The 26,815-nt window shown below is 41.7% G+C and overlaps 2 protein-coding genes and 1 long non-coding RNA gene across 3 annotated transcripts in view; 2 read left to right on the top strand and 1 right to left on the bottom strand.

Moving 5' to 3' along the window:
- Positions 1-8,578, top strand: part of DSG2 (desmoglein 2) — a 36,809-nt gene extending 28,231 nt beyond the window's left edge. The window contains exons 12-15 of the mRNA XM_081873624.1: positions 1,247-1,474; positions 3,023-3,153; positions 4,042-4,386; positions 5,638-8,578. Of these exons, the coding sequence (XP_081729750.1) occupies positions 1,247-1,474; positions 3,023-3,153; positions 4,042-4,386; positions 5,638-6,588 (1,655 nt within the window). The 3' untranslated portion in view covers positions 6,589-8,578. The remainder of the gene's footprint in view (positions 1-1,246; positions 1,475-3,022; positions 3,154-4,041; positions 4,387-5,637) is intronic.
- LOC309348499 lies at positions 1-26,815 on the bottom strand. The gene is made up of 3 exons (XR_014159436.1): positions 26,542-26,815; positions 25,066-25,104; positions 1-769 (listed from the first exon to the last, which is right to left on the bottom strand). It is a non-coding gene; the product is annotated as an uncharacterized lncRNA (long non-coding RNA).
- On the top strand, positions 22,215-26,195 carry TTR (transthyretin). Its single transcript, XM_081873733.1, has 4 exons — positions 22,215-22,366; positions 23,615-23,760; positions 24,488-24,623; positions 25,912-26,195. Exons 1-4 carry the CDS (start codon positions 22,298-22,300, stop codon positions 26,017-26,019), a joined length of 459 nt encoding a protein of 152 aa, XP_081729859.1. The 5' UTR covers positions 22,215-22,297; the 3' UTR covers positions 26,020-26,195.

The following is a 26,815-nucleotide window of genomic DNA, read 5'->3' as shown; positions in this document are numbered from 1 at the left end:
GTCACTGTGACATGGTTCACGACAGGGGTGAGGGTGTGTAAGAACTAGTTGACTGTACTAGGTAAGATTTGCATTTGTTACCCTACCCATCTTTGCCTCCTGTGTGCCCCCGTGCATTTCCAAAACAGATTTAGGAGGAGGGGGCAGTCCCATTGTGCAAGGGGAGATCCATGAACCGGAAGGACAGCTATTGTTGATGATGATTATTTATTACTTGCCCCTTAGATCCCAAGACAGGTTGCAGCATTAAAACCAATATTAAAACCAAGCTTAAAACTCACATCCATTGGGTACAAGCCTGTTATTTTAGTTGTGACTCGGCTAATCCTCTCTTGGATAACATGCGCTGGCCAAAGTAGCATTGCTTTGAAGTGTAGCTTCAGAAGTAGGGGCTTAGCTTCACCAGAGGCAGAGAATAAAACATCTGTAGCTGAGTGGCCGAGATTATTTGTCTGAAGAGCAGACACCACTATGTTGCTTAGATCCTCGTGGTCAGTTCTCATGCTAGGAAAGCATCTCTCTCAAGATTTCTCTCCCACTGAAATATGCCAGAAATGCTCTGCACTTACTGCTATCTGAAAGCTGAGCAACTTCATTTCAGATTAAGCCAGATTCTGAAGGCAATGGAAAAGTTTCAGCTATACCTGAAAAGATGTAAGATACTACCCCTCTCCTCATTTGGGCACTGGTTGTAGAGAAAGAGAAATCCTCTGTGGTCTTTCTGCTTCTTCTCCTTGAGACAGGCTGGGAAGATACCCCAAAGCCATAGCTGCAAGGAATTAACACACATCTAGGAAAACTGTTCTTCATATTCTGTCTGGTTGACAGACTGGGTACTTGCGGAATTGCTGTAACACCAGAGATGCTCATTTAAAGACTATTTAGCATCCATTGATAATTTTAGCTCTTTAAACATTGTGCTGATGTCTCTGTGTAGACCTGGGGTGTCTACCTGTGGTCCTATAAGAGGACCTATAGCTCCCATTGGTGGAAGTTGTAGACCACCATCTCAGGGGCCGCAGGTTCCCATCCCTGTTGCCAAAAATACAGTTGCCAAAGGTGGCTTACAACAATTAGGTAATCTAGAAACTGATGTGCTTATCTCCATAATATAACTATTTACTTCAGAACATCAGGTTGGTATCCCTAAAGTCAGTATCTGCTCACAGTTCTGTCATGCATTCAGCTACTTACATTACATTGCTTTATATTTATATTTATTGTTACTGTCTTTTTCCCTGTGAAGGATCTAGAGTACAGCTTATACCAGAGAATCTGAAGCCTGGATCATATGAAGTTCCACTCCTGGTGAAAGATAACCAGGGTCTTAGCTGTCCCGAGTATCAAACTCTAAGACTGGATGTTTGTGAATGTGCAGAAGGTGGTGGTTGCCGGGCAGCAATTGTTGGCTCATCAGTTTTTCTAGGACCTGCAGCAATTGCTCTGATAATTCTGGCGTTGTTGCTGCTGCTGTGTAAGTAACTAGCATTATTCCAGAAGAATTGGCAGAATGCCATTGTGCACTCTGACACAATGACTCCTCCTTGCGGGGACTTGCAATCTTCATGCAAGCTTTATGGGCGTGAACCAACCAAAGTTAAGCCCCTTCTGGTTTTCTCCCATTTCTCGATAGGACTTAAGAGAGAGCTTAATGTTCTGACCTTTTACATAGAGCAATACATTTAAGGAACTTTGTTAAAATTTTATTTGTCTCTGATATACCTTTCCCACTCCTTTTAAAGCTTTTGATCCTTGTTCTTCCTATCTTTTATCAAAAATTCAACTTTCATATGAGGTGAAATGTTGTTTGGCAGCTTGACCAAAAAACAAGCAACAAGCCACGAGGCTTTCCAATCTAGAAGTAGCTAGTTAAAGTCTGGACTAAGAACACTGTTCATTTAAAATAATAATCAAAATAATGTTCCAAGAAGCAATGAATTCTGCAAATTATTTTATTTATTAGATTTCTTACCCCTCACTTATAACCTGCTCAGGTTACAACATTATAACTGTACTATTAAAAACAAGTAAAACATTTTGTACAGTTATTAAAGCAGCTGTTACAATTCCACAGAGCAGTACAGTAAAGGTTGAAGAGGTGGGTCCCACATAAATATTTTAATCGTCAAAGGCCAGAGGAGAGAGGTGTATCTTCAGCATACTGCAAAAGTTACACAATGAAGATGGTAGGAACCACGTCTGTGTGAAGGGAGATCCACCATTTAAGGGCTGCCACAGAGGAAGTCCTTTCCCGAGTCAACATTTGCCATACTTCTGAAGATGGTGGAACTACTAAGAGAACCCCCTCTGCTGAACTTAACACCCAAGATGTAGGGATGGAGGTGGTTTTTCAGATATTTGGAGCGCAAGTCATTCAGCTTTTAAACCCCAGGGGTGAGCACCGTGAATTTGGCCTGGAAATAAACTGGCAACCACTGCAGCTGTGGGGATTGATTTACCCATGTTTGCTTATCTAGCAAAATTGTGTTTTTGCTAAATATGCAAGGGACTATGGCGCCTACCCCGCCAATCACTGGAAAGGGTGCTCAGCCCCTCTGCTGGAGTCTTGCAGGCTGCTTGCTTTCCCACATAGCTGCAAGCCTCTCTTCACTGTCTGAGAGCTAGAAAAAAAACCCTGAAGTTGCCAAAATTTGTACCTAAATCCTGTGTTTTTGTGGTAATGTTGTGGAACATGCACAACTCTGAATGTGTGAGGCCTGCAAGCTGAAGCAAATGGAAGTTGCTTGCTGCTGTTCATGTTTGGTTCTGCAGTGCTCTCACCTCACTGGAATTTTAAAATGTGCTAAGCCATCAGAAAGTGTAGAATAGTACAGAATTGGTACATCCTGTTGTTCGTGGTGCAATGTTTGCATTACATGGCTCTATTTTAGAGAACATTGTAATATTTCGAGTGGATTTTGGAGTATTTTGTTATATTTAATGGGCTATGAACAGATATTTAGGATTTGCTTCTGCAAGTTCAGCCTTTGGTGGTTCGTTGATCTGCCGTGTTCCTTTGCAGTGGTGCCTCTCTTACTGCTGGCGTGTGGCTTTGGTGGATCAGGTGCCTCAAAAGGCTTTGTGGCAATACCCGATAACAGCGAAGAAATGTTGCGAATATGGAACAACGAAGGGGCAGCCCCTGAAGACAAGGTATCTTGTGTTTTGCCCTGATTTTGTATATGGCATCAAGGAGTGTTGATATCCTGCTTAATGCATGTCTGCTAAGAAGTAAATCCTGCTGAGTTAAATAGGAGGCATGGGCTGCAGCAGAAGAGTCTGCTTTAGACAACAATGGGCTGAGTTACTTAGAACAATATGGCGCTTACTCTCTTATCAGTTTAAATAGGTATGGGGTAATTCATTTACATAATTAAAAAGTGTGTGTGTAAAAACAGTTGTACAAACATAGGTGAGGTTAGTGTGAAGTTTCTGGGCTTGTAAATAGGCAGGATCAGGCTGAGGCAGCTGTTCTCAGGCTACTTTTTCTGACGCAGCTGTACAGAAGCATTTGGGAAGGAAGTTTGCTAAGACGTTCTGCTATCCAGCAGATATTCCCATTGACCTGGAAAGCTGCCTAACTACAAACTCTGTTGTTCTGAAAGGAGCTTTTTTTGGAGGGGGACACTGTATATGGGGTGGTGCTCTAGCAAGGGGTACATTGTCCCCTGCTGGATGAACCATAATCCCCAGATTTTCAGAGTTCATTTTTAAATCATAGATCTCTAGCATCTGTAGAACCTGAAATCTGAGACGGTATGCACTGGGCCACTCCATACTTTACTTCCCCCACCCTGGTAACATTCCTGCAGACCCCCATGCAAGTAGCCAAACCTTTCGGGATCTGTTCCTCTTGCATATTACAAATCTGCTCTTTCTTTTCTCCAAGCAGGAAGCAAATAAACTATCTGTTCCTGAATCGCATTTCCCTCCTAGCTGGCCTCGCCCAGCCCAGCCTGCTGCATGTTGTTTGATTGTGACTTCAGCCTGCCTCCTTAAATGAATGTAGTTTTACAGTTTTATTTTTCTCTTTGACGTTAGGCTGCCGTCAGCCTAAGCCACATGACTTCTGTGAACAACTCGGCCTCAGGGATGGGAAATGGAAATGCATCGTCAAGCTTAGGCGTGGCAGGAGGCGCTGTGGTTTCTGGCTCTTCTGCATTTGGACAGCGTAACACCACAACCATCGAAAGGCGCTGGGAGGAGGCCCGTACATCTCATGCACATCATGAAGGCATGGATTTTGGTGGGGGCTCAACCATAGCAGGAGCAAGAGGAGTAGGAGGGGGAGACATGGCAGCACAGAAAATCCTGACAATGGATAGCAGATACATGGAACATGCTGGAGCCGTGAATGAAGAATTCTTAAGGAGCTACTTCACTGAAGTAAGATTTCCACTTTTGTGAGATGCTTCCTCTCTTGGTTGACTTTCCCTTCCCCTGTTTTGTTTAATTCTGGGACCTTTGTATTTTCCACTCCTTAGTTTATTAGGATTGGTTTGGGCATCTCTCACATGCAGTGTTGTGGGTTTCCTGGAAAATGTGAATATTTCCCTATGCAAATTATCACCATTTCCCTAAAATTCTCAGTTTGCATCAGGATTTTTCCCAATGTCCTCAAAAGTGATCTAATATAGCACATTTATTTTACTTGTGTTCATTAAACAAATCTAAACACTTTGAAGACTGCCATGCTTACCTTTAATTTGCAATGGGCATTCATTCATTGTTACTAAGGAACATATGAAAAGGGGGAAATTTCTATAGAAAAATAAAGCACTGGGGGAAAGAAATTCTGCCCTACATCACTGCTCCTGCTGTCTCTGACAGAGTTAAGCCAAAAATGCCACAACTTCTATTACCCAGAAGTGGGATGGCATTGTCATCAATTTCTAAGGAGGGGAAAATTGCATATTTTTCCCTGGGGCATGGAACTTGCAAGCCTTTCCTTTCCAAAAGTACTATGTGGGCAAACTACAATTTTAAAAAGGAGAGTGGGGGTGGGGAAGATAAGATGCAGACATTCTGCTGTCACTTTTCTCCCATAAATGCCCATCCCTGAAAATATCAAGAATTTTATGCCTGGCTCTCTCACCTGCAAAATGGGTGGGTTTCTCTTTGTTAAGAACATAGGAAGAGCCTGTTGGATCAGACCCCATCTAATCTAGGAGCCTGTTCTTACAGTGGCCAACCAGATACTAATGGGAAGCTTACCAGCAGGGCATCTGATATTTTTATCTTCCACAAATTTATCTAATCCTCTTTTAAAGCCAGCCAAGCTGGTAGCCATCTCAGCCTCTTGTGGGAACAGATTCCAATGTTTGGCCTTGTACTGTGAGGAGCAGTTCTTCCTTTGTCTGTCTTGACTCTTTTGATGTCTAGATGCAACAGGGGTCCATGAGTTCTAGAAATGAGAAAAGGGGCTAAACTTTTCACTATTCCCTTTCTCCATGCCCTGCATAATCATATACACTTCTGTCATGTTGCCTTTTCACTAAGCTAAAAGGCCCCAAACCACTGCCTTCTGCCTGAAGGAGTTTGTGTCACACCCAACCAAGCTGACTGCTGTTTTCATTAAAGAAAATTATATCTTCCGAAACACAAGCGCTCACAGTTCTTGTTTTTCCACATTTTTAGAAAGCTGATGCTTTTGCCGACGAGGATGAAGGGCACCTCGCAAAAGACTGCCTACTCGTTTACTCTCAGGAGGAAGAAAGAGATTCTCCCCATGGTTCTGTTGGCTGCTGCAGTTTCATTGAGGGCGACTTCGATGAGCATTACCTGGATGACCTGGGAGATAAATTTAAGACTCTGGCTGAGATCTGCATGGGCAAACGTATTGGCATGGAAGCTGGACTACACACCTCTCAAGGCCTGAAAGACCTAACTCCTACTCTTGCAGCAAGTGAATCTGATGTGCAATACTTGCATCAGCAAAATGCAGAGCACACCTATACTTCAGGCTCTGGCAACCAAATACCTGATGCCACAAAAGGATTTGGTTCAGAAATGGTGGCCGAGGAGACAGTAACTGAGACTACCTTTGAATCTACACCTGGCTTGCAGCAAGTTAGACGTATACCCAACCCTCTGGTTAGCAGCAGCAGCAGCAATGTTGTTGTGACAGAAACATCTTATGGGGCAATACCCCCTCCAGTAATCTTTGACCCCCAGTTTAAAGAGAATGTGGTAGTGACAGAGAGAGTGCTTGCTCCAGGTTCTAACTTGCAGGATGTGTTAGAAATGCCTTCTGGAGTCTTTCCAGACCTTACAGATTCAAACTACGTTGTTGTAAGGGAAAGGGAGAGGGTCCTTGTACCTAGTTCTGAGCTAAAGGGTTCCTTGAGCATCCCCAATTTAGCAGGAGGACAGAATGTGGTAGTGACCGAGAGGGTGGTTACACCCACCCCTGGCATGTGGGGCACATCAGAGCAAGCCACCTACCCTGAGAGTGATAGACAGGGACAAATCTTGATCGCAGATGCTTTCTTTAACCAAGGCAGCACACAGGAAGCACCTCCCCCTGGTTCTACACTGAGCAAGTCCTCAAGGGTTAAATACAGCACTGTGCAGTACACACGCTCATAGATGGTATGCTTCCATCCATAAGTTTTTATTTACATTTAACAGTGATAGGGATTAGTGGTTTGTTTTCTCAGGGTCTAAATGAATTGCTTTGCTTTCCTTGCAGTAGTTTCTGTACAAGAAAACTCACACAAAGCCCAGAGAAGAGAGACCGAGATTAAGGATGCAGTCCTAAACACACTTTTCTAGGAAGTATGTCCCACTGAATACAGTAGGACCTCTGAGTATAAGATTCATAGCATTGCAGTGTAAAAGAACTTGGATTGTAGTAACATAGGCTTGGAGCAACAAGGAACTACTCCAGCTGCATAGCCAGAAAGAACGTTGCTAACATCCTGAGCCTCTATTCTAGCATACATTGCTAGGACCTGGATGGCAGTCCAACTGGTTTAGTTGGTTATTGGCAAACCTTAACTAGCTGTGTGATCCTAAATGCCTTGCTTCAAGATTAAGTCGCTCTTGGATTTGTTCCCTTGTGTGTTTAGCAATGCCCAATTAGCAAAGTATTAACTTAATTAGTCATATTGACTTCAAAGTTAAGTTGTCAAACAGTGCAGTCCTAAACATATTTACTCAAAAGTAAGTCAGGTTGAACACAGAGGGGGTTACTCACTGGCGGATGTGGTTAGAATTGCAGCTTTAAATGTACAATACAGCTGAGATGGCTTGTTGCTCGGGCTATTTAATATCAACAGGAAATACGTATGTTCTCTAGGTATTTCACTTCATTTTTAAGTTGCTTTTCAAAATAATGTCCTTCTAAGTGAAAAAAGCACATATGAGTGTAAAAAGAGGTGGAGTGAAAACAAGAATGCAGTCTAATTTTCCTTCCTACACTTAGCAGATATTGTGCTCCTTTTGCAACATGTAGGCTAAGCATAGGTTTAGCCCAAGTTGCAGCTGCTGGACAATACAAAAATGTAACTTAAAACCACAAGCACATGTGCTCATCTGACATCTCTGAATCAGGATCCTTAAGAGTTCTGATGTATTCATTCAACTCTACTAGCCACAAGGGCTGTCCCATTCATTTCAGTGGAGGCAGCTGATCCTTTCACATATTCAGTGATTGGCTTCATCCATTGAAATGAATGGAACCCACCCATGCGGGATGGGTGCTTTTTCAAATGCCACAAACGTGCAGTAAGTAATTTTGTGTATATCTGTATAGTACAGTCAATGTGGTGTAGCAGAGAGAGTATTGGGCTTGGACCAAGGAGGACTGGGTTCACACCCCTTCCCCACTCACCCATAAAAACCACTTAGTGCCTTATATTTTTTATATATGTATCTTACATTTTCTCAGGCCCTTTGGCTAAAAGCAATAAATAGGATTGGGTGTACTGCCACTGAACTAGGTTGCATACACACCATACATTTTAAAGCACAACACACACGCTCAAAGAATCCTAGTAACTGTAGTTTGTCTCTCACAAAGTTACGATTCCCAGCATTAACAACAAATAGTTCCTAGGATTCTTGGCAGGGGGAGTGTGCTATAAATGTATGTTGCCCTATTCCCTTTTTCCTTCATCTATTATTCTGTACATATCTATTTTATAATTCAAAGAAAAGCAAAAATGAATGGGATAAAATGTATATAATGGTAAATGTATTTTAATCTTTTTGGACAAGATAAACTTACATTTAAGGAACATTTTATATGACAGAAATACTGCTTATTTTAAGCTTTACTTTAGTTTTAATCCACAGTTTCACCTGTGGAGAGTTGTTTCTAATGAACTGAGATTTAAGACTGCACTGGTAGCTGTTGCAGAGTTTACAGTTAATTCCCATGTACCTTTCCATTTGGAATTGGAGTATAGCCTGTTCATTTTCAAGGGTTAATCATGGAATTTGCAGATCTCGAGCTTTGCGGTATCTTTTTATTTTAGATAACAAGCTGTGGTTTTGCACTGATCTCAATTTTGAGGTGTCGATGGATTACATTGTGTATTTTTGTGGAATTTCAAATAAAAGGGGGAAATTATAATTGCACTGCTCGGTTATTTTAACTGCTTAAAAATGCACCCTATGTAACCACTCAGACAGCTGTAACAATTACTGAGGACAGTTCACCAAAGGTTAGTAGTCACTGCTGAGCCCATTGTTGAAAGTAATGTAATAACATGCAACCAGATTCTATGCATGTCAGAAATTAGCGCCACTGAGTTCCATCCGACTTGCTCCCAGGATTGCAGCCTTAGGAAGAATTTGTTGCTGTCTCATAGATTTGCAAATTAACAATACACAAGGGAGAAATACATTTTCTGTTGAGAAACTAAATTGAACGTATAGCCAATTATTGATTAAAGTGTTGAGACATGGGTCTAGTTCTCAGCTGGTATGATAAGCCTGTGACTGACAAAGTGTGCACAAATTTCACATCAGTGCAATTCAATACATTTTTGGTTGAATGGGAGTCCTGCTTTCCTCAGTGGGGTTTACTAGGTTAGATTACTGCAATGCATTATATGTATATCTGCCTCTAAAAACAGTTCAGGAACTCCAGCTGGTGCAGAATTCAGCAGCCAAGTTGCTCACTGGGACAAGATAGTTTGAGCATATTCAGCTGATCCTGAACCAATTGCATTGGCTGCCAATTAGTTTCTGGGCTCAATTTGAAGTGCTGCTTTTTACCTATAAAGCCTTAAATGGCTCAGGACTGCAATGCCTGAAGGACTCCCTCCCCCCATGAGAGGTCTGAAGGGTGGTAACACAAGAACAGGCCTTTTCTGCAATGGCTCCCCATTGGTAGAATGGTCTCCCTAAGAAGTCTTGCCTGGTGCCTTCATTACATATCTTTTGGCGCCAGGCAAAATCATGTATCTATAACCAGGCCTTCGGCTGATTGTCTTTTAAATGTGTTTATGGCAGGGGAATTACTGGTTTGTTTTGCTTTTACTTTATTATGTATTTTGTGTTTTCATTTTGTATTTTTATGTTGTGACCCACCCTGTAATCATTGGATGGAGGGTGGTATAAATGTTTAATAAATATTATTTATAATAATAATAATAATACCTGAGAGCAAGCCCAGTTGAACTTCTAGGAGCTTACTTCTGAATTAACATGCATAGGATTGCACAGTTAATACATTTCTTGTCACAGGCAGACACTTTCCAAGTAATATTTTGTCACATCGCTGAGAATTAGGACTAACAATGATCAGCTCAGTATATACTCCACATGTATAATGAGTCACAGGCACACTAATTTAACACATCTAGCATTCAAAAGAGCCTTCTACAGTGGTGCCCCGCAAGACGAAAAACTCGCTAGACGAAAGAGTTTTCCGTTTTTGAGGTGCTTCGCAAGACGAATTTCCCTATGGGCTTGCTTTGCAAGACAAAAACGTCTTGCGAGTTCTTGCCAGTTTTTTTCCTTTTTCCTTTTTTCTTTTTCTAAGCCGCTAATAGCCGCTAATAGCGCTAATCCGCTAAGCCGCTAATATCCATGCTTCGCAAGACAAAAAAACCGCAAGACGAAGAGACTCGCGGAACGAATTAATTTCGTCTTGCGAGGCACCACTGTATCTGAAAGCAGTGGTGTAGCGGGGGTGCAGGGGGGGCCGGGCGCAACATCTGGGGGGGCGCTCGCCGCCTCCGGAGTCGCCAAAGAGCCTCGGGCGCAGGCTGTAGCAGAGCCCCATGGCAGCAGCCCAGGCAGCAGCAAGAAGAAGCTGGCAGCGGCGGCAGGTTAGGGGTTAGGGGCGCAAATTACTTGCCTTGCCCCGGGTGCTGACAACCCATGCTACGCCGCTGTCTGAAAGCATCCCTAGGGGGCAAGGGTGTCTAGAGTTGCATACAGCCCTCAAATACATTTCTTAGGATGCCTCTTAGTCAAGCAGTAGTAGAGCAACAGCTTTCAGCTCTCAGGTTTTGGTTGCTTGTTTTTCTAACTGGAGATTAAATTAGGCCAGAGTCAAGTAATAAGCCTCACTCACCCAAGTTCCTCGGTCTCAATACAAATCTGTCACATCACCATCCTTCCTCGTTTGCACCACTAGATGGCACAATTACCATGCTTGCTGGATTTACTATGGAGGATACTAGAGGCGGACTTGTGCCTAAAAGCCTAAGCAATCTGCAGCACACAGCTACATGTAAGGAATGCCCTGTTTTTGAAAGTGACTAAAACTAACACGGTCTGTATGTTCAGCCTAGGTTTGCTACAGCAACCTTCAGCAGGGAGGCAGAATAAGAAACAGGAGCTGCTCCATTGTGAAAGATAACAAAAGCAAAAAGTTGAAGCAAATAATGCATGATGATTTCATTTGCCAGAAGGTGGAAGAAGCGATCCTCACCAACAGGAAGGAACTGATTGACGAAGTGGAAATACTGGGAAGCTTGGGAGGAAGTGATCATGTCCTCCTGGGTTTCATGATACATAGGCAAGGTTTTGTGTGCATGGACACTTCTTCAGCTTATACCAAGAACAAACTTAGTTAGTCTCTAAGGTGCTACTGGACAATTTTTAATTTTTTCCCCCTATATTTGGACTGTGTCAGACCAACATGGCTACCTGTCTGAATCTAGAAACATAGGCAAGGGAAAGCTTAGTATAGTCAGATATGCACTCTGAACTTTAGGAAGGCCAGTTTCAAAAAGCTGAAGCAACTACTGGGTGAGATCCCAAGGTCAGAAATAGTCAAAGAGAAAGAGGGGTCCAAGATGGATGGGTGTGAGAAATATTGAAGGCACAAAGGAAGACAACTCCAATTAAAGTAATGTGGAAAGCATTTAAGGAAACTGATCTGGCTGCATAAGGAGCTTACAGATGAGCTGAGATTTAAGAAGAGCATGTGTAAGAAATGGAATAAGGGGAACTCACAAAGGAGGCATATACACGAGTAGCCAACAGTTGCAGGGAGGAGGTCAGGTGGGCCAAAGAATGAGCTCAGGCTTGCAAGAGAGCTTAAGGCAAGAACAAACTAGTAGTAGGTTTTCTGCATGGAGAAGACAGCAAAATGCTACTGGATGACAGAGAAAAGGCAGAACTGCTCAACACCTACTTTGCCTCAGACTTCGCTCATTAGGAAAGCAGTGTCCAGCCTGGTGATAACAGAATAAATGGTGCAAGGAGGGAGCTGCAGCCCAGGATAGGAAAAGAGGTGGTAAGGGAACAACTAGTTACTTTAAATGAAGTCAGATCTCCAGGGCCTGATGAGCTGCACCCAAGGGTACTAAAGGAGTTTGCAGATATAATCTCAGAGCCTCTGTCTATAATCTTTGATCATTATTGAAGAGCAAGTGAAGTCCCTGCAGGCTGGAGGGGCAGCAAATGTCCTCATTTTCAAAAGGGCAGGGGGACGAAACACAAGTAAATTACCAGTGAGCACAGAAAAGAACTTTTTGACATTAAAAGGTGTCACACAGTGGAATGAACTCCCTTGGAAAGTGGTGAACTCTCCTTCCTTGGAGGTTTTTAAGCAGAGGTTGGATAGCCATCTGTCATATATGATCTAGTAGTTGAGATTCCTGCATCACAGGGTGTCAGACTATATGATGCTTCCAACTCTACAATTCTAGGATTCTAACCTGAGCCTGCCCTGGAAACATCTTTTGTACTTAGAGTGGACAGTGGGGCAAGAGATTCAAGAGCACCAAGGTAGTGGCATTATGCCTACATGCTGATACATTCATCTTTCTGAAGGCTGAGATTTGACCCAGTGACATATTTGCTGTACATGAGCTAACAGCAAGTTGGGGCTGCGAACAAGGCTAATGTAATTTAAGGCAGCATTAATAGAATCATAGTTTCCAAGTCATCAGAAGTTATTGTTCCACTTTATTCCACACTAGGCAGACCTTATATGGAGTCCTGTGCCCTGTTTCAGGTGCCGTACTTTTTAAGACGACAGATTGGAAATACGGAGGCATTGGAGTTTTATTTATATAAGGCATTTATAATTCTGTCCTTTATCCAAAAAAGTTCACGGAGCAACTTATAAAAACTTTTCCAATATGGCACTTGCCTCAGGCACACAATTGAAGAAGACATGGAAAACAAGTAAATAGGAATCGGAAGGAGGGGGGGGGGACAAGCTCAAGCACATGTTATTTAAGTTACTATACAGTTCTTGTAACTAAAGGTGGGCAAATCTGTCAATTTTGGTTTCTTTCAGTTTCTTCCCCCCCCCCTCCCAATCTTAAGTTTGGTTCTCCATATTTCTGCAAGAGGGAGAATGGCTAGCCACTCCCAGGCTCTGTTCAGTCCTTCTGGTGTTCTTCCTTCCAAAATTCCCTGTCTTTCTCCTTCCCACTCACCATCTCCCTACTCTAAGTCATGGGGTGGACTAATCTATTCTTGGCCCAGAGCATTCTGGAACCCTGGTCTTAGTGAAAGAATGGCTCTGCTGTTAACATTATGCACATTTCAGATTTAAACATGCTAATAGACCATGTGCAGCCCCACAAGCTCCAGGCAGGCAGCAAGTACTGTATAACAACATGCACAGAGGTTATAAGACTGAATAGTTTTACCATCCCTTTTTATATATAAAAAAAACTGGGGGGGGGAGAAAAGCATTTTATGTAACAGTCCTGAGGGCAATGAATAGAGAAGTCATGCTGACTGCCAGAAAAAATAATCTATCCTAGTAGGGGAGTGAGAAATGTTTATTAGAGGTGGGGGGGGGGCTGCAAACAGCAAATGAAATTTATAATTACTCAAAGGTACTGACTGCCAATCTAATTCAATTTATGATCTGTTAATCTTATTTGGCTAGCATTTAGGAACAGGCTTACGGATTGAAGCCGGCAAGGCGGATTTTATTTTATTTATTTATACATACTCAATCCCTGCAAATAAGCCAATTTCACAAGCATTTTACCTGACCGAGCATCGGTTACACATCTCCGTCCCAAGACTCACACTCTGTACATGTGGTGCAACATGGGAGCAAGGTTAAAGCTCATTCATACATGCGCTCCACTGAGCAGTAACCATCACATATGATCAAAGCATCCATAAAAACTCCGTATACAATTTTGTCCACCACAAAAAGAAAGGGTAGGAGGGATAATGCACACCATGTGTAGATACGCCTGCCCAAGCCTTAAGATCAGCATTTGAGCCCCTGCTACTGGTCTACTAGTGAGAGCTGTTAGGTTGGCGAGTTCCAGAGACAAAGCCTTTTATGTGGTTGGTCCAACCTCTGAAATACCTTGCGCATGTCTACCCCTCTGGTTGCTGTCTTCAAGGAGATCCTTAAAGATGTTTTTAGATGATTGACTGAGTTTATTTCTATGCAGCCTTTCCACAGTGACTTGTGCCTGAAGCAGCTTACCACAAACACCCACTTATCATTACATTTAAAACATGGGTTCTATGGAGGTCGCAGGAGAAAGCAGTTTACAGAACGTAACAATAAATTCAAAGGCAATTTGGCAAACATAGAACAAATTTGGTATTATAAAATAAAAATTACCCAGTACTCCCTTCTTGGTTTTGCAAATCAAAATGAAAATAAAAACGCCAACCTCTCACCTCCAATGACTGTAATCCTTTTTTAAAGGGGGGGAAGTGCAAGTGTGTTGCCTTCTGTAGCTAAGCTAGTTTGATCGCTTCTCAGAGGTTTAATGTTTTCAAACCAAGGTTGGGGAGGCACAATAAAGTGCATGTAGATCGGGCACAGAAAAGTCAGTAAGAATTGGCATTCAGTATGGTTGAGGGGGCAGCACAAGAGCAAGTAAGGAGTAGGGAAGGAAAGATAAGAAAGGTGTAGCCTCAGCAATGAACAAAGCATGGTCCAAGAGAGGGTAGGCTGGAGCCAACTACAACTCCCATCATCCCTGACCACTGGGTCCTGTTAGCTAGGAATAGTGGGAGTTGTAGTCCCAAAACATCTGGACTGCCGAGTTTGCCTATGCCTGGTTTAGACAATGTAGATTGCACCTTTTCACACAGATAACCACAAGTAGGAATAAGGAGAGCTGAATCTTCACAATGTGGAATGTGTTGGCGACATTCTCTACAGTCTCATATTTGCTGCTCTTTTCCTTTTTTTAATGGCTACACATGAGTAGACAAAATGGTGTTCTCCAGGCATTTGTTGGACTACAGCTCCCATCAGCCCCTGGTATCATAGTCAATGGCTGGGGATGATGGGAGTTGTTGTCCAGCCAATGGCTATCTCTGGGCTACATTGTGATCTAGAATGGATTTGATCATTTCTTAGCTTTCTGGCTCAGTTTGGAAGTTTACTTTTGGGGAAAGGGAAAAGGCTTTATGAGCTTTAGGACCAATTCAAAAAGCTACAACCAAGCTTTTTAGAAAAACTTGTGAAAAGGCAAAATCTTTAATTGGTATTTGAGGGAAAACACATTTCTCAGATGTTTCCTGCCTCTATATTCATGTTCGTGAATACTTTTCCTCATTAGCTTTGCTACTCGTAAATCTCAGCTCCACAACAGCGACATACATGTTGCCAAATGTACACATCTATCTTAATGAGGAATACCTGAAAGGAACAGCTTGACATACTACTAATCAAATTATGCATGACAGTCCTTCAGTTAAGGGACTTAAGTGTCACACCTCAGAAAAGTTAGTATCTGTCTTTCTCTCCCCCCCAGCCACCCTCTCAGGGCCCAGCCACACTTTGCTTGTCCCATGACTAGAAAGTGCAGGTCTGAGTGGTTTTCTGTTTGCCCTGCCACTTTCCCTAGAAAAGCTTTTGGGGCGGAGCTCATGAGACTTCAACACCATGACATGCAGAAATTCAACAGGTGAAGTTTCCCCCAGGAATTCTATCCTCATTTTGGACCATTGAGTCCAGAAACTGCCACTATATCTTGCTCAAATTGCCAGTGGTATGCAATAAAGACCAATAGCTTTAGAGCAATGTAGGGCAGAGAAATATTTGAGAGAAGGGTTTAAGGAGATCAACAGGGTGATTAGTCAGTGACTGGCATTCTTAAATTAATTTTAGAAAAAGACTTCTGACTTACCAGAAGACCACATTAAGATGAATCCAAATAGCTATCACGGGTGTAACTACTGAAGGTACATTGTTCAGATATTACACGGAACATGTGTACTCTTCAGACTTTTTCACATATTACATTATAAATGGGGAGCGGGGTCCTTCCTGTTGTTTCTGCTCCTGCACATGTGTGGCATATCCTGTGAAACAGCTTACGTACAATAAAAGTATATGCAAGTAGGCAATGTACACAAGGGATCAGGGAGCCTTTAATAGATAGAATCCCCTTTTGCACATGCAAAAGCCTACATGACTACAGTTTATATGCATCTTGTCTCTTTCACATTATGTGAATGCAAGTAGGGGCAGAAGTGGGCCTTCCTGCTATGATTTCACTCTGTCCTGCCGTGCCCCCTGCATAATATGTGAACACAGCATGTGAAGAATCCTTCTGTATACACGTCTGTTTACTTGTATACACATTCTCACTGGTTAAATGTGCATGCATTTGCTTTATTTGTTTGTACATCCAAGCCACTCCATTTCGGCATGCTGTTGCAAATATCCCAACCACTAACAAGTGACAGAGGGCAGCAAAAAGGCATGCAGGAATTGCTACAAGGCATGAATATTCCATTATATAGGTTGAACAAATTGCTACTATCTCTATACAGTGGTACCTCGGGTTACATACGCTTCAGGTTACATACATTTCAGGTTACAAACTCCACTAACCCAGAAATAGTACCTTGGGTTAAGAACTTTGCTTCAGGATGAGAACAGAAATCGTGCTCTGGCGGTGCGGCAGCAGTGGGAGGCCCCATTAGCTAAAGTGGTGCTTCAGGTTAAGAACAGTTTCAGGTTAAGAACGGACCTCCGGAACGAATTAAGTACGTAACCCGAGGTACCACTGTAGTATGAAGGACAATTTGGGCATTCACCAGACAGATGTGTGTACAGTATGTGTGTTAACACATAGTCACCAGTCTGAATTGATTTGGGTTTGCTTATAGTTTGGGTATGAGTACACACACATACACATTATTTTGACCACTTGTACAGGTTATGCATACAACATGATATAGCTTGTTCTCCGCTATGCTTTATCAGAATGAACACTGAGACCAAGACATCAACATGCAGCCAAGTGCAATCTATCAGAACATTCTCATGCACAGACACAGCAAATTGTGTTGATAGCTTTTAATGTGGCTCACTATTTGTCAGCCTAACAGCACTATTTACACAAGGTCTAAAGACGCATCAAGATAAACTGCAGAACTCTGAAGTGCTAGCAAATAAGACAGCCATTTCCACGTTGCTATTTGTAGTGGTTTTAAGCACCAGAACAGGGCCTGAGACAGATCCATTGACTAAGCAGTTTATGATCTTAGCAAGAAGCACAAACAAGCAAAGTACAAGTCTCAACACACCAAAGCCCAAATTCACTATCCATTTAAGCAGTGCATTAAGATGACTGCAGCCCAGCACAGCATACTTCTGTTAAAGAACCAGCACCAGCTGTTAATAATACAATCACTAAGTAGTACCAAGGCTACAATCCTGTGCATGCTTCCTTGTGAATAGACCCCTTTGAATTAAGGACTTACTCCTAACTTAGGTTTACACATAAGCAAATATGCATAAGATGAGGCTGCACACAGGGGGACCAGGTGAAAGGGAGAACAGAGCTGCCACACCTTTAATTGTTAATTCATTTCGTTTTTCCTCTGCCTTTCATGTAACTCGTCACACACCAGCTGAAATTCCCTCTTGTACACAACTAACAATGGGGCAGAAACCCTGTTCATTTTTTTCATCATAATCTAAATTTGACATCTGAATCTCAGGGCAGAAACTCCTTGATAAATAAACCTATACATGTGACTTGTGCCACATTCATTTTTATTCCATGTTTCAAAGAGCCATGCCTGGAAAGAGTGGATGAGCCCAGAGTCTTTTTGAAGCTGATGCATCCTGAAGCTGATTGACAGCACAATCCTACCATACTTGGCTAAGTGGGTCCAGTACTACAGCCTTCGAGGGTCTGATACCTTATTTACTTTGAGAGCAACTTAAATCCTCAAAATTAAAATAAAAAGTTTATATAAGAAACATAACTATGTTCAACAAATCTTGATGAAAACCTTACTTTTGGGGATGTCAGGTGCAAAAAAGGACCTGACTCCAAGACCTTTCATAGATGTGTAGAAGAGGGAATTTTAGCAAGTGTAGCTTATGCTATTTCTCCAGTCTGCTACAGGAGTCTTACTATCGTCATCTTAGAAACTATTCATACAAAATAATACCTTTGGAAATCAACTGCAATGAGAAAATGGCCAGTAGGCTTACTTGTGGGGTGGGGGAGAGATATGAGATTTAAGTACATAGCAACAGCGAAACAGCTTTGATGCAAACAAGAGAATTAACCAAAAGGAAAGGAAAAGAATTCATTTCAAGAACAAAACTTACTTCTAGGGAGGTCCTGTTATTAGAATTTTTTACTTTAACTAGCAGCGGGTGGACTTCAAATGCTTTGGAATCTAGATAATCCACTACGTGTTTGAATATTTGTGGATTATTTCCATAATAAATATTTCCATAAATACTCCCTCCCCCCCCCCGATGAGTAAGCTTGACTCCTGACATACAAACTAATCCTTTGCTTTCGTCTGATTCCCAACAGGCCACTGTTTTTGTCACATTTCCAGGTGCACTGATTCAAGCCACCTTTTGCAACAAGTGGACTATGAACTGACACTTTCTTTGACAATCTAGGTACTTATGAGTACTGGAATCAAAGTTAGCACCTCGTAATGTTAGGGTTCCTTTTATGTGCATGGAAGTTCCACACTTGAACCACAAAGGCTTCCCTGTTCACTTCAGCAGCACAAGTAACTAACTCCATGTATGCTCTCCTCTGCATGTACCAAGCCAACACAAATGGGAGCTTCATATGTGTATTGGAGCCCAAATGGAGGTTTGCTTTGAAAATATGATTTGCCCCACACAATTTGCTAAATTGCCGCACTATGTTCCATGAGACTTAAACACAACTGACCTCTTCCAGATTTGAAATCACATGCACAACCTGGGTTACAGAGTGATATATTTGAAAGGAACCCTCAGAGGTCACCTAATCTGGAAATCCACTACTTACAGCAGGTGAGGGGAAACTTTGGCTGCTGAACTACAACTCCCATCACCCCTTCTGCATGTGAACCACACACCCAACTTGTTCAGCCTTTGCTTGTGGGACTTTGCTTGTGTTTCCAGGACTCCTTTGCCACCCTGTACACATTCTGCTTTGGCAATAGCTTTATTAAACTGTGGTGCCCAGAACTGGATACAAGATTCTGGACGAGGTCTGACCAAAGCAGAATAGAGCAGCACCATTGCTTCTCATGATATAGGAACTATACACCTATTCATATAACCTAGAATTACACTGTCCTTTTTTGCTGCCACATCACACTGTTGACACATGTTTAGATTAAGCTCTGCTAAACCCTCCAAGACCTTTTACATGTACCGCCCATCCTATATTTGTGCATCTGATCTGACATAAGTGTGGACGTTTACACGTATCCCTGTTTAAGAACATAAGAAGAACTTGCTGGATCAGGCCAATGACTCATCTAGTCTCACAGTGGCCAACCAGATGTCTATGTGAAGCCCATCTGAGCATAAGAACACTCTCCCCTCCTGTGGTTTCTAACAACTGGTGTTCAGAAACATACTCCCTCCATCTGTGGAGGCAGAGCAGAGCCATCATGGCTACTTAGCTATTCATAGCCTTCACTCCTTGAATGTCTCTTATCCTAATTTAGCTAGTTTTGTCCGGTTCTCCAGCCTGTCAAGATCATCTTGGATCCTGTTTCTGGTTCTACTTGCATCAGCACACCCAAAACAAGCCCCAGTAAAAGCCCCAGTTCAGAATATGCTCACCCACATTGAATCAATGGAGCTTATGCTAGTCATAAGCAAAACTTACTCCACAGATTTCAACAGGATGTAAGCTCAGCCAGCTTTCTCTCTATCTGGTCCATATACAATCCAACCAGATGTGTATTTATAACAGACTCAGTGTTAGGAAACAAAAATGGGTCTGATGTTTTTAAGGGAATATTTTAAGTGGAAAGGACTAAAGTGTCAGACTGAAGACTTGCAAATACGGACATTAAAGCTGGCGGCAAATACTCAGTGATAGCGTATCATAAAATTTAAGAGCCCTGCTGAGTCAGCTCAAAGGCCCACCAAGTCCAGCAATATATGTACACAAGCATGCAAGTGTTGTCCAGTGCTCTGGTTTTCAGAGGTTCAAAGAGCAGCAAAAGGGCTTTCAAACAGCCCTGCACTGAGTTTTGGCTGTGCACACTTGCTTCAAGCAGGGGAACAGGCACGCACAGCCAAATGGAGCAGGCACTAAATCCTGCTGCCGTGGCTGTGTGCACTATTTTCCAGCAGGGCAACTGGTATGAGCAGCTAATGCTGAATCAATCCCCGCTACCATGCCAATCTGCCGCTGTCGCCCTCCATTGGAGTGATGTTGCAGGTGGCCACGGTTTCCTGAAAAAGGCCTTGTGAGCCAAATTTGACCCCTTGGTGGGAGCTAAAGGTCCTCCACCCCTACTTTACATGATGTGTTAAGCGACATGAAAGGGAAAAAAGAAAAGGGACAGGAGGTGGAAAAGAGAGAGTGTTCCATACCCTCCAACATTTCTCTGATGAAAATAGGGACGTTCTATTCTTCAGCAACAACAATAATATTTTTGTTCATACCCCACACATCTGACAAGGTGGCCCCAGCCACTCTGGGCAGCTTCCAAGACATATAAAAACATAGTAAAATATTAAACATTAAAAAACCTTCCCTATACAGGGCTGACTTCAGATATCTTCTAAAGCTTATAGAGTTACTTATCTCCTTGGCTCGGGGGGTCACATAACTCCATGGCCTTCCACATTTCTCCAGTGAAAACAGGGGCGTTGTGTAGAATCCTGCAGGATTTCTGGAAGGGAAGGATTGCTGTTTGTTAGCTGCAACTAATCTACAGCAGACGAAGTGAAGCTGGGCCACAAGCAGCTGTGCTGAAAGTTCAGTTGTATTGGGCCTCCCATCCCTCAGCTATCATATGGAGAGCAGCCATTGCATCCGACTACAGGAGAGAGAGGGGTAAGGGCCACCATCAGCTGATAAGCCAGCTCCATCAGGGTCCTCCCTTCATCAATGTCACCTGGCAGCAGGCTGCCATCAGGCTACAGCAGAGAGGAAGGGAGGGAGAGAGAGAAGCAGTATTGCTCTATCAACTCTGCTGAAAGATCAACACCTGTTAGCTCCACCTTTACTTAAACCTTTTCAGTTCCAGCTGGCCATTATAAGCACTTTGTAACTAAGATCTAGTGCTCAAGTTTGCTTTCTTTCTCATTCCTCCAAATCTGTTTTCTTTTTGTGCCATGTCTTTTAGAGAATAAGGATTGTCTTATTATTGAAGCTCAGAAGCTGCTTTAGGAGCCTTTTTGGTTAAAGATTGGAGTTAAAATACTTCAAATAAATAATGTTAAAACCACAAATACATATAGGTTATCACTTAATCATCTGTCTCTACATGGGAGATTATAGAAGGAAGGCCTGTGTCATAACTATGCTTCTTCTGTCAGGACCTAAGCAATCTGAGAAATAGGCTATGTTCTCTATGTCTGAGAATGATAAACACCATGGCTATGTACAACCGTATGATGGATTTTATTTACTGTAACCTTATAGAAATTATTTCTGTATTGTACAATAACAACTTTAAAAAAAAAAAAATTTCAAAATATGAGAAAAGCCTAACTTGATGTTGAGCCTTTAATAACAACTTGATCTACAAAATCACCAGCTGGAGCTTTTCACAGCATGTAAATAACCATTATCACCTGCTAGCAGCAGCAGCAGCAGCAGATGCTGTTAAACTGCAGTGGATCAAGAGAGTAGTTGCTAATTATAGGACATGGAGAAAGAGTTCCATTGTCCATGGCAGGAGAATCTCTCTGAGTAAGTCTCAGCAGCATTTTGCATCGCAGGCAACACATATCTTCTACACTAATGGAGACACACAGCCACAATCAGTTCATCATTGCTTTGGTGGGGGTAACTGTCAGCTTCTGCAATGCAGACTGCTTCCTAATGTGAATGATCAGGTACTAAAACAGTTAAACATCTTGCAGTGACAAGCCCCAAGGAGAACCCCAGAATTTTATAGAATGGCAGATAGGAATCATGACAGTACTTGGCGCACTGCAGAAAAGCAAGATCTATCATGCCCCAATAGCCCATTACAGGTAAGAATGCAAGGAAGACTGACTCCCAAGTTGGATATTTCCACAAGCAATGGACATTCTGTGGCCCGTAAAATGTAAGCAAACAACAGTTGCTTAACAGTTCCCTGCCCCCCACAACAACACCAACACACACACACACACACTCTTAGGTCCAAACATCCTAATCCCAATAGGCAAGGTTCATGTTTGTGTGGGTTACTCATTGGCTTACTCACAGTGCCTGTGGAGTCTTTCCTTCCATATACTATAATCCCATGGATTTCTGCAAAAGGCCAATGGATGGAAGTACTGCCCAGCTGGACTGCTTACTAAGTAAATAATCAGAATCAGCAGGTTTAAAGTCATACGGGCACTTGATAAGTAGGCTGTTTTGCAGAAGGATGGAGTATAAAAACTCAAACCTCACCGGCCTATAGCTGTTGGCAGGGTTTTGCTGATTGCACACACACATATAACACCATGGCCTCCTCCTCTCTGCTTCTCGTTTGCTTGGCTGCAATGGTGTACATCACTGAAGCTACGCCACTGGTAAGTATTGCATTAGTGGTACAGCAGTTTCTCGGTGGGGGGGAGTACAATCTTCTTGCAAGCTTATTACCAAATTTGTACCACATATGCTGATCCATAGTGAACTGTCCATATCTTTTGATGGCTGCATTGTTTACCAAGGTACTTTAGAATGGCTTTCAGGTTGCTGGAGACACATTCTATTTGTGAAATAATATGTACCAAACTGCTGACAACTGGTAATTTAATCATGCTGAAGAAATTAAAAGAATAGTCCAAGATATTGTCACATGCCTGCCACAGTGTGATACGTAGCTGTCTCTTAGGAATTGCAGACAACTTCACCTTTCAATATATCAGTTGTTCGCAGGAAAGGTACCCATAAATCCCAAGGTTTCTTACTATACAATGCAGGAAAATTTTAGCACCTGCCATTTATAGTTAGAAAACTAGATCTGTTGGTTAAGTTTGTCATTAAAAAAAAATAATAGCTCTCTATTTGTTCTTCATATATGCATATTCTAAATGTATGTTACCATAAAATCTTACAAGGCCACTGCTTTTTAAGCAACTGTTGGTGCAATTCTGTTCATACATGTCTACTCAGAAGTAAGTCCCATTGAGTTCAAGGGGATTTACACACAGGTAAGTGTTTGTAAGAGGTCTGTTCTATTTTACTACACTATTCATTATTTTTTGTCATTATTTAAAAACGTGCAATATGTTACCCAAGGCAATTTGTGACAGTGGCAAATCTGATAATTGTTTGCAGCTCATCTTCTTACTCTGTAAAATGAAAATCATTTTTACTTTTATTTACAGTGAGTTGTAAAGTTTGATTCTCAATTGACTACAGTTAATAATTAAACATTAATAGTGCAATGCTCAAATGTATGTCAACTTCAAGAATACTGTTGTGCTAGCTGAATATTCATTAATAATGATAGACCCACTGAACCTTTAAATCAGAGTAAAGTGTGGAGGGAGGAATAAGAGGAATATCTATTTGCTAAAAGCAAAGCTTGAACTGGCAGAACATTGTCTTTTGTGCTTGCTTTTAATTACTCTTAACAGACCATTTCTCAAAGCTGCATCTCATGTCTATGCGTATATAAATGTTCGCAGTAACTCCTAGCCCAAGTTAATTTGTTTGTTTGTTTGACAGCTCTTGGATGTGTACAGGCTGTTGAAGAATTTGTAATGTGTTCTTTATGCCCATGAAATAGGCTATGGCCCACAGACACTCTGATAGATATTTTCTTCTGCCAGGTCAAGGTTTCCCATGGCTCCATTGACTCAAAGTGTCCTCTTATGGTGAAAGTCCTGGATGCAGTTAAAGGAAGACCAGCTACCAGCCTACTGGTAAAAGTGTCCAAAAGAGCTGAAGATGGCACCTGGAAGGAGTTTGCTACTGGGTAAGTTGCCCTGCATGCAAAGTGCCTTGAGGAGCAAGTCAGCCTTGCTGAGACGGCACCTCCAAATTGTGTGAATCCACAACACTACCACCAACCACGTTTCTGGTTCCAAACCTCACTGGTATATCCAAGGATTTATACAGATAATATAGGTTTACTCACAGCAACAGGAACAACTTTCTGCCTTATCACTATGGGAGCACCATCACACCCATCCTGCATTTGTAAAGTGAACTTATTTGTTACATGACCTACCACAGAACGACTTCCTAGGAACATGACTAGTACTATAATCTGCATTTGAAAGCCATATTTCTCTGCAACTATGAAGACTAGATGTTTGCTCTCTTAAAAAGAATAAAAACTAACCTTTTCAATATCCTCACAGGAAGCTACGTATGGAGACAGGGCTGCAAACTGCTCACCCACTCTAGAACACCTAGAGCCTTGTCAGCTGGTAAGAGGGAGGTGCAGTGCTTTTCTTCTAGTAAAAAAAAGGTGCCGGTACTGCGCATATCCCTGACATCTGGCTAGTTATGAAATGAAAGTGAATGAATTTCCAAGCGAACTTTGAACTGCAACTTAAAGCAGTCTTATACATGACTACACAGAAGTCTTGTTGAGAAAATTTGGTGCTCCATAACAGTCCCAACCCACTTCTTGTATCAGAAAAAAAAATTATATAAAAAGATACCATCCTTACTACTTTTGCACACCTGTATTACAGGGAAACAAATGAATTTGGGGAAATCCATGAGCTTACAACAGATGAACAATTTACAGAAGGCTTGTACAAGGTCCAGTTTGACACCAATACATACTGGAAGGCAGCTGGCGTTTCTCCATTTCATGAATATGCTGATGTGAGTATTTGGGTCATTGTCCTCCCGCAGCCATAATGCAAGCCACTGGCAGAGTTGTTTAAATCCCACAATATAGTAAGTTTCCAGAGTCAAATATTATCATGGGACCAATTGATTGGGTAATTACTGCTATTGACTATGCAGCAGGAGTGGGGAGAGAAGAGGATGAAAGCTGAAGGTTTCCGTATGTGTAGACTACAGGAGTGGCTGCATTTTAAGTGTCCGATCCCCTAAAAAAAGCCACATCCAAATCTGCCCTTAAATCTATCAGAACTTCACCCTGTACAAAACCAATAAACCTTGCATTTGTATACATGAACCTCCAGCTGAACTACAAGTATACCGGTACTTTCCTTAAATAGTGAACAAACTTTTAAAAAAAATTAAAGCAATGTTACAATCCAACTTCTGTTGGTTAGACATTGTAAGCTTACAGGCTTACCTTAACTTTCTCACACATGCATAAGGAAGGGCTCAGTGCCTGAAAAATGTAGACAAAATAGGCCATCATGACTTAACAAGTAGATTCTGCCAAATCAGTTTTTCTGCTGGTTCTCAAAGTGCAAAACATTAGGAAAGCCCCCAAGTCATAATATCCTTTCACTGCATAATATTCCTACATTGCAGGGGGTTGGACTAGATGACCCTTGGATCCCTTCCAGCTCTAAGATTCTATGGTGCTTCTTGTTAAACAGCATAAATATTTTACTGCCTCTCTAATTTCAAATGCATGTTTAGAAAGAAACAATATGTATATTGGTTAAAGCTGGGCACTCCTTAAAACTTCTATAAAAACAACTTGTTTTTTTTGTGCAATGCATTCAGTGGTTTTTTAATTAACTAACCACATAAAAAGCATATCTTCACCAATCAATGACAAGATGATTCTCAGCACTAAAAAGTCGCTGTAAATTTTGCAACCAAATTTAGCATGCTTATGGAGTCACCGTATCACACTGAATGCCTTCCAGCATTTTCATTAACTTCTTAACTGAAATCTAAACAAAGCTGTCCCTATCCAATGATTATTTCACAAGTATGTGCATATAAGGATTCCCAAATTGCAAAGGTATTGCCATTCATTTTAACAGATGAAGTCAATCTTTATATTCTTTTATTGTATACAGATGTATTCCTTCTATTGAAATGAATTGGCGTGTCCAAGGATACCAGACAAGTCAGAGCACTTGGACAGTTTGTAGGCAACTTATGATGAATTAATATTTTTAATACAGGTTTTTACAGAAAAAAGCATTGCTTGACCAACTTAAGTGTTTTCCTCTTGCAGGTGGTTTTTACTGCTAACGATTCTGGTCATCGTCATTACACCATTGCTGCTCTTCTTAGTCCCTATTCTTATTCAACCACAGCTGTTGTCAGCGACCCAAAGGAGTGACATCATACTTTATTCTCACAACATTCTCTCTACTATTCCACTTTTGTAGGATTATATTAGAGGCAGCAGTTAATTTGTATAACCCATGGCTTGTTTGCTAAAGTAGCATCTAGCATTAACATCTTGGCTAAAACTTTTTTTTTTTTTAATGCATCAATAAATATTTCTTCTCTAAATAGTTTGTGTCATTTTCTGTGTTACAAAACAAGATCCGGTTTTGTTTAACAAAAGCTCATGAGGCACCCACGGTCCTTTCTCAATTTTTATAGGGTCTATACCCATTGCACATCAAGCTGCTGGCACATCTATGCTCACTCCAGGAAGCCTGGAGAAAGCAGTGCCATTGGCAAATAAGTCACACTTAATGCAGAGGGAAGTGGCAGGGAAGGAGACATTGTACTGAAGATCTCACTCAGTGTTCTTAGTGATGCACATGCGCGCGCACACACACACACACACACACACACACACACACAAATGGAATGTGTTCTTAAAATAGTTTCCACTATGAGTGCAACTTGCCTTCTGTGAAAGGAGCAAAAATGTAGAGTCCAAGCCATTACAGTGGTACCTTGGTTCCCAAATTTAATCCGTTCCGGAAGTCTGTTCCAAAACCAAGGCACACTTTCCCATAGAAACGAATGCAAAATGGATTAATCCTTTCCAGACTTTTAAAAACAACCCCTAAAACAGCAATTTAACATGAATTTTACTATCTAACGAGACCGCTGATCCATAAAATGAAAGCAATAATCAATGTACTGTACTATAAAATAAATAAGACAGTATTGTAGAT

This window comes from Podarcis erhardii (assembly GCF_964252035.2).
Source record: "Podarcis erhardii genome assembly, chromosome: 8".
Lineage (NCBI taxonomy): Eukaryota > Metazoa > Chordata > Lepidosauria > Squamata > Lacertidae > Podarcis > Podarcis erhardii.
The sequence above is the reverse complement of the archived record's forward strand: the minus strand, read 5'-3'. Positions and strand labels throughout refer to the sequence as shown.

Bases quoted from the DNA above. Each gene is read 5' to 3' on its own strand.
- TTR (XM_081873733.1), top strand. From the start codon at position 22,298: ATGGCCTCCTCCTCTCTGCTTCTCGTTTGCTTGGCTGCAATGGTGTAC. The intron at 22,367-23,614 runs GTAAGTATTGCA...TTCTTCTGCCAG, and splicing joins TCACTGAAGCTACGCCACTG to GTCAAGGTTTCCCATGGCTC. The intron at 24,624-25,911 runs GTGAGTATTTGG...TTCCTCTTGCAG, and splicing joins CATTTCATGAATATGCTGAT to GTGGTTTTTACTGCTAACGA.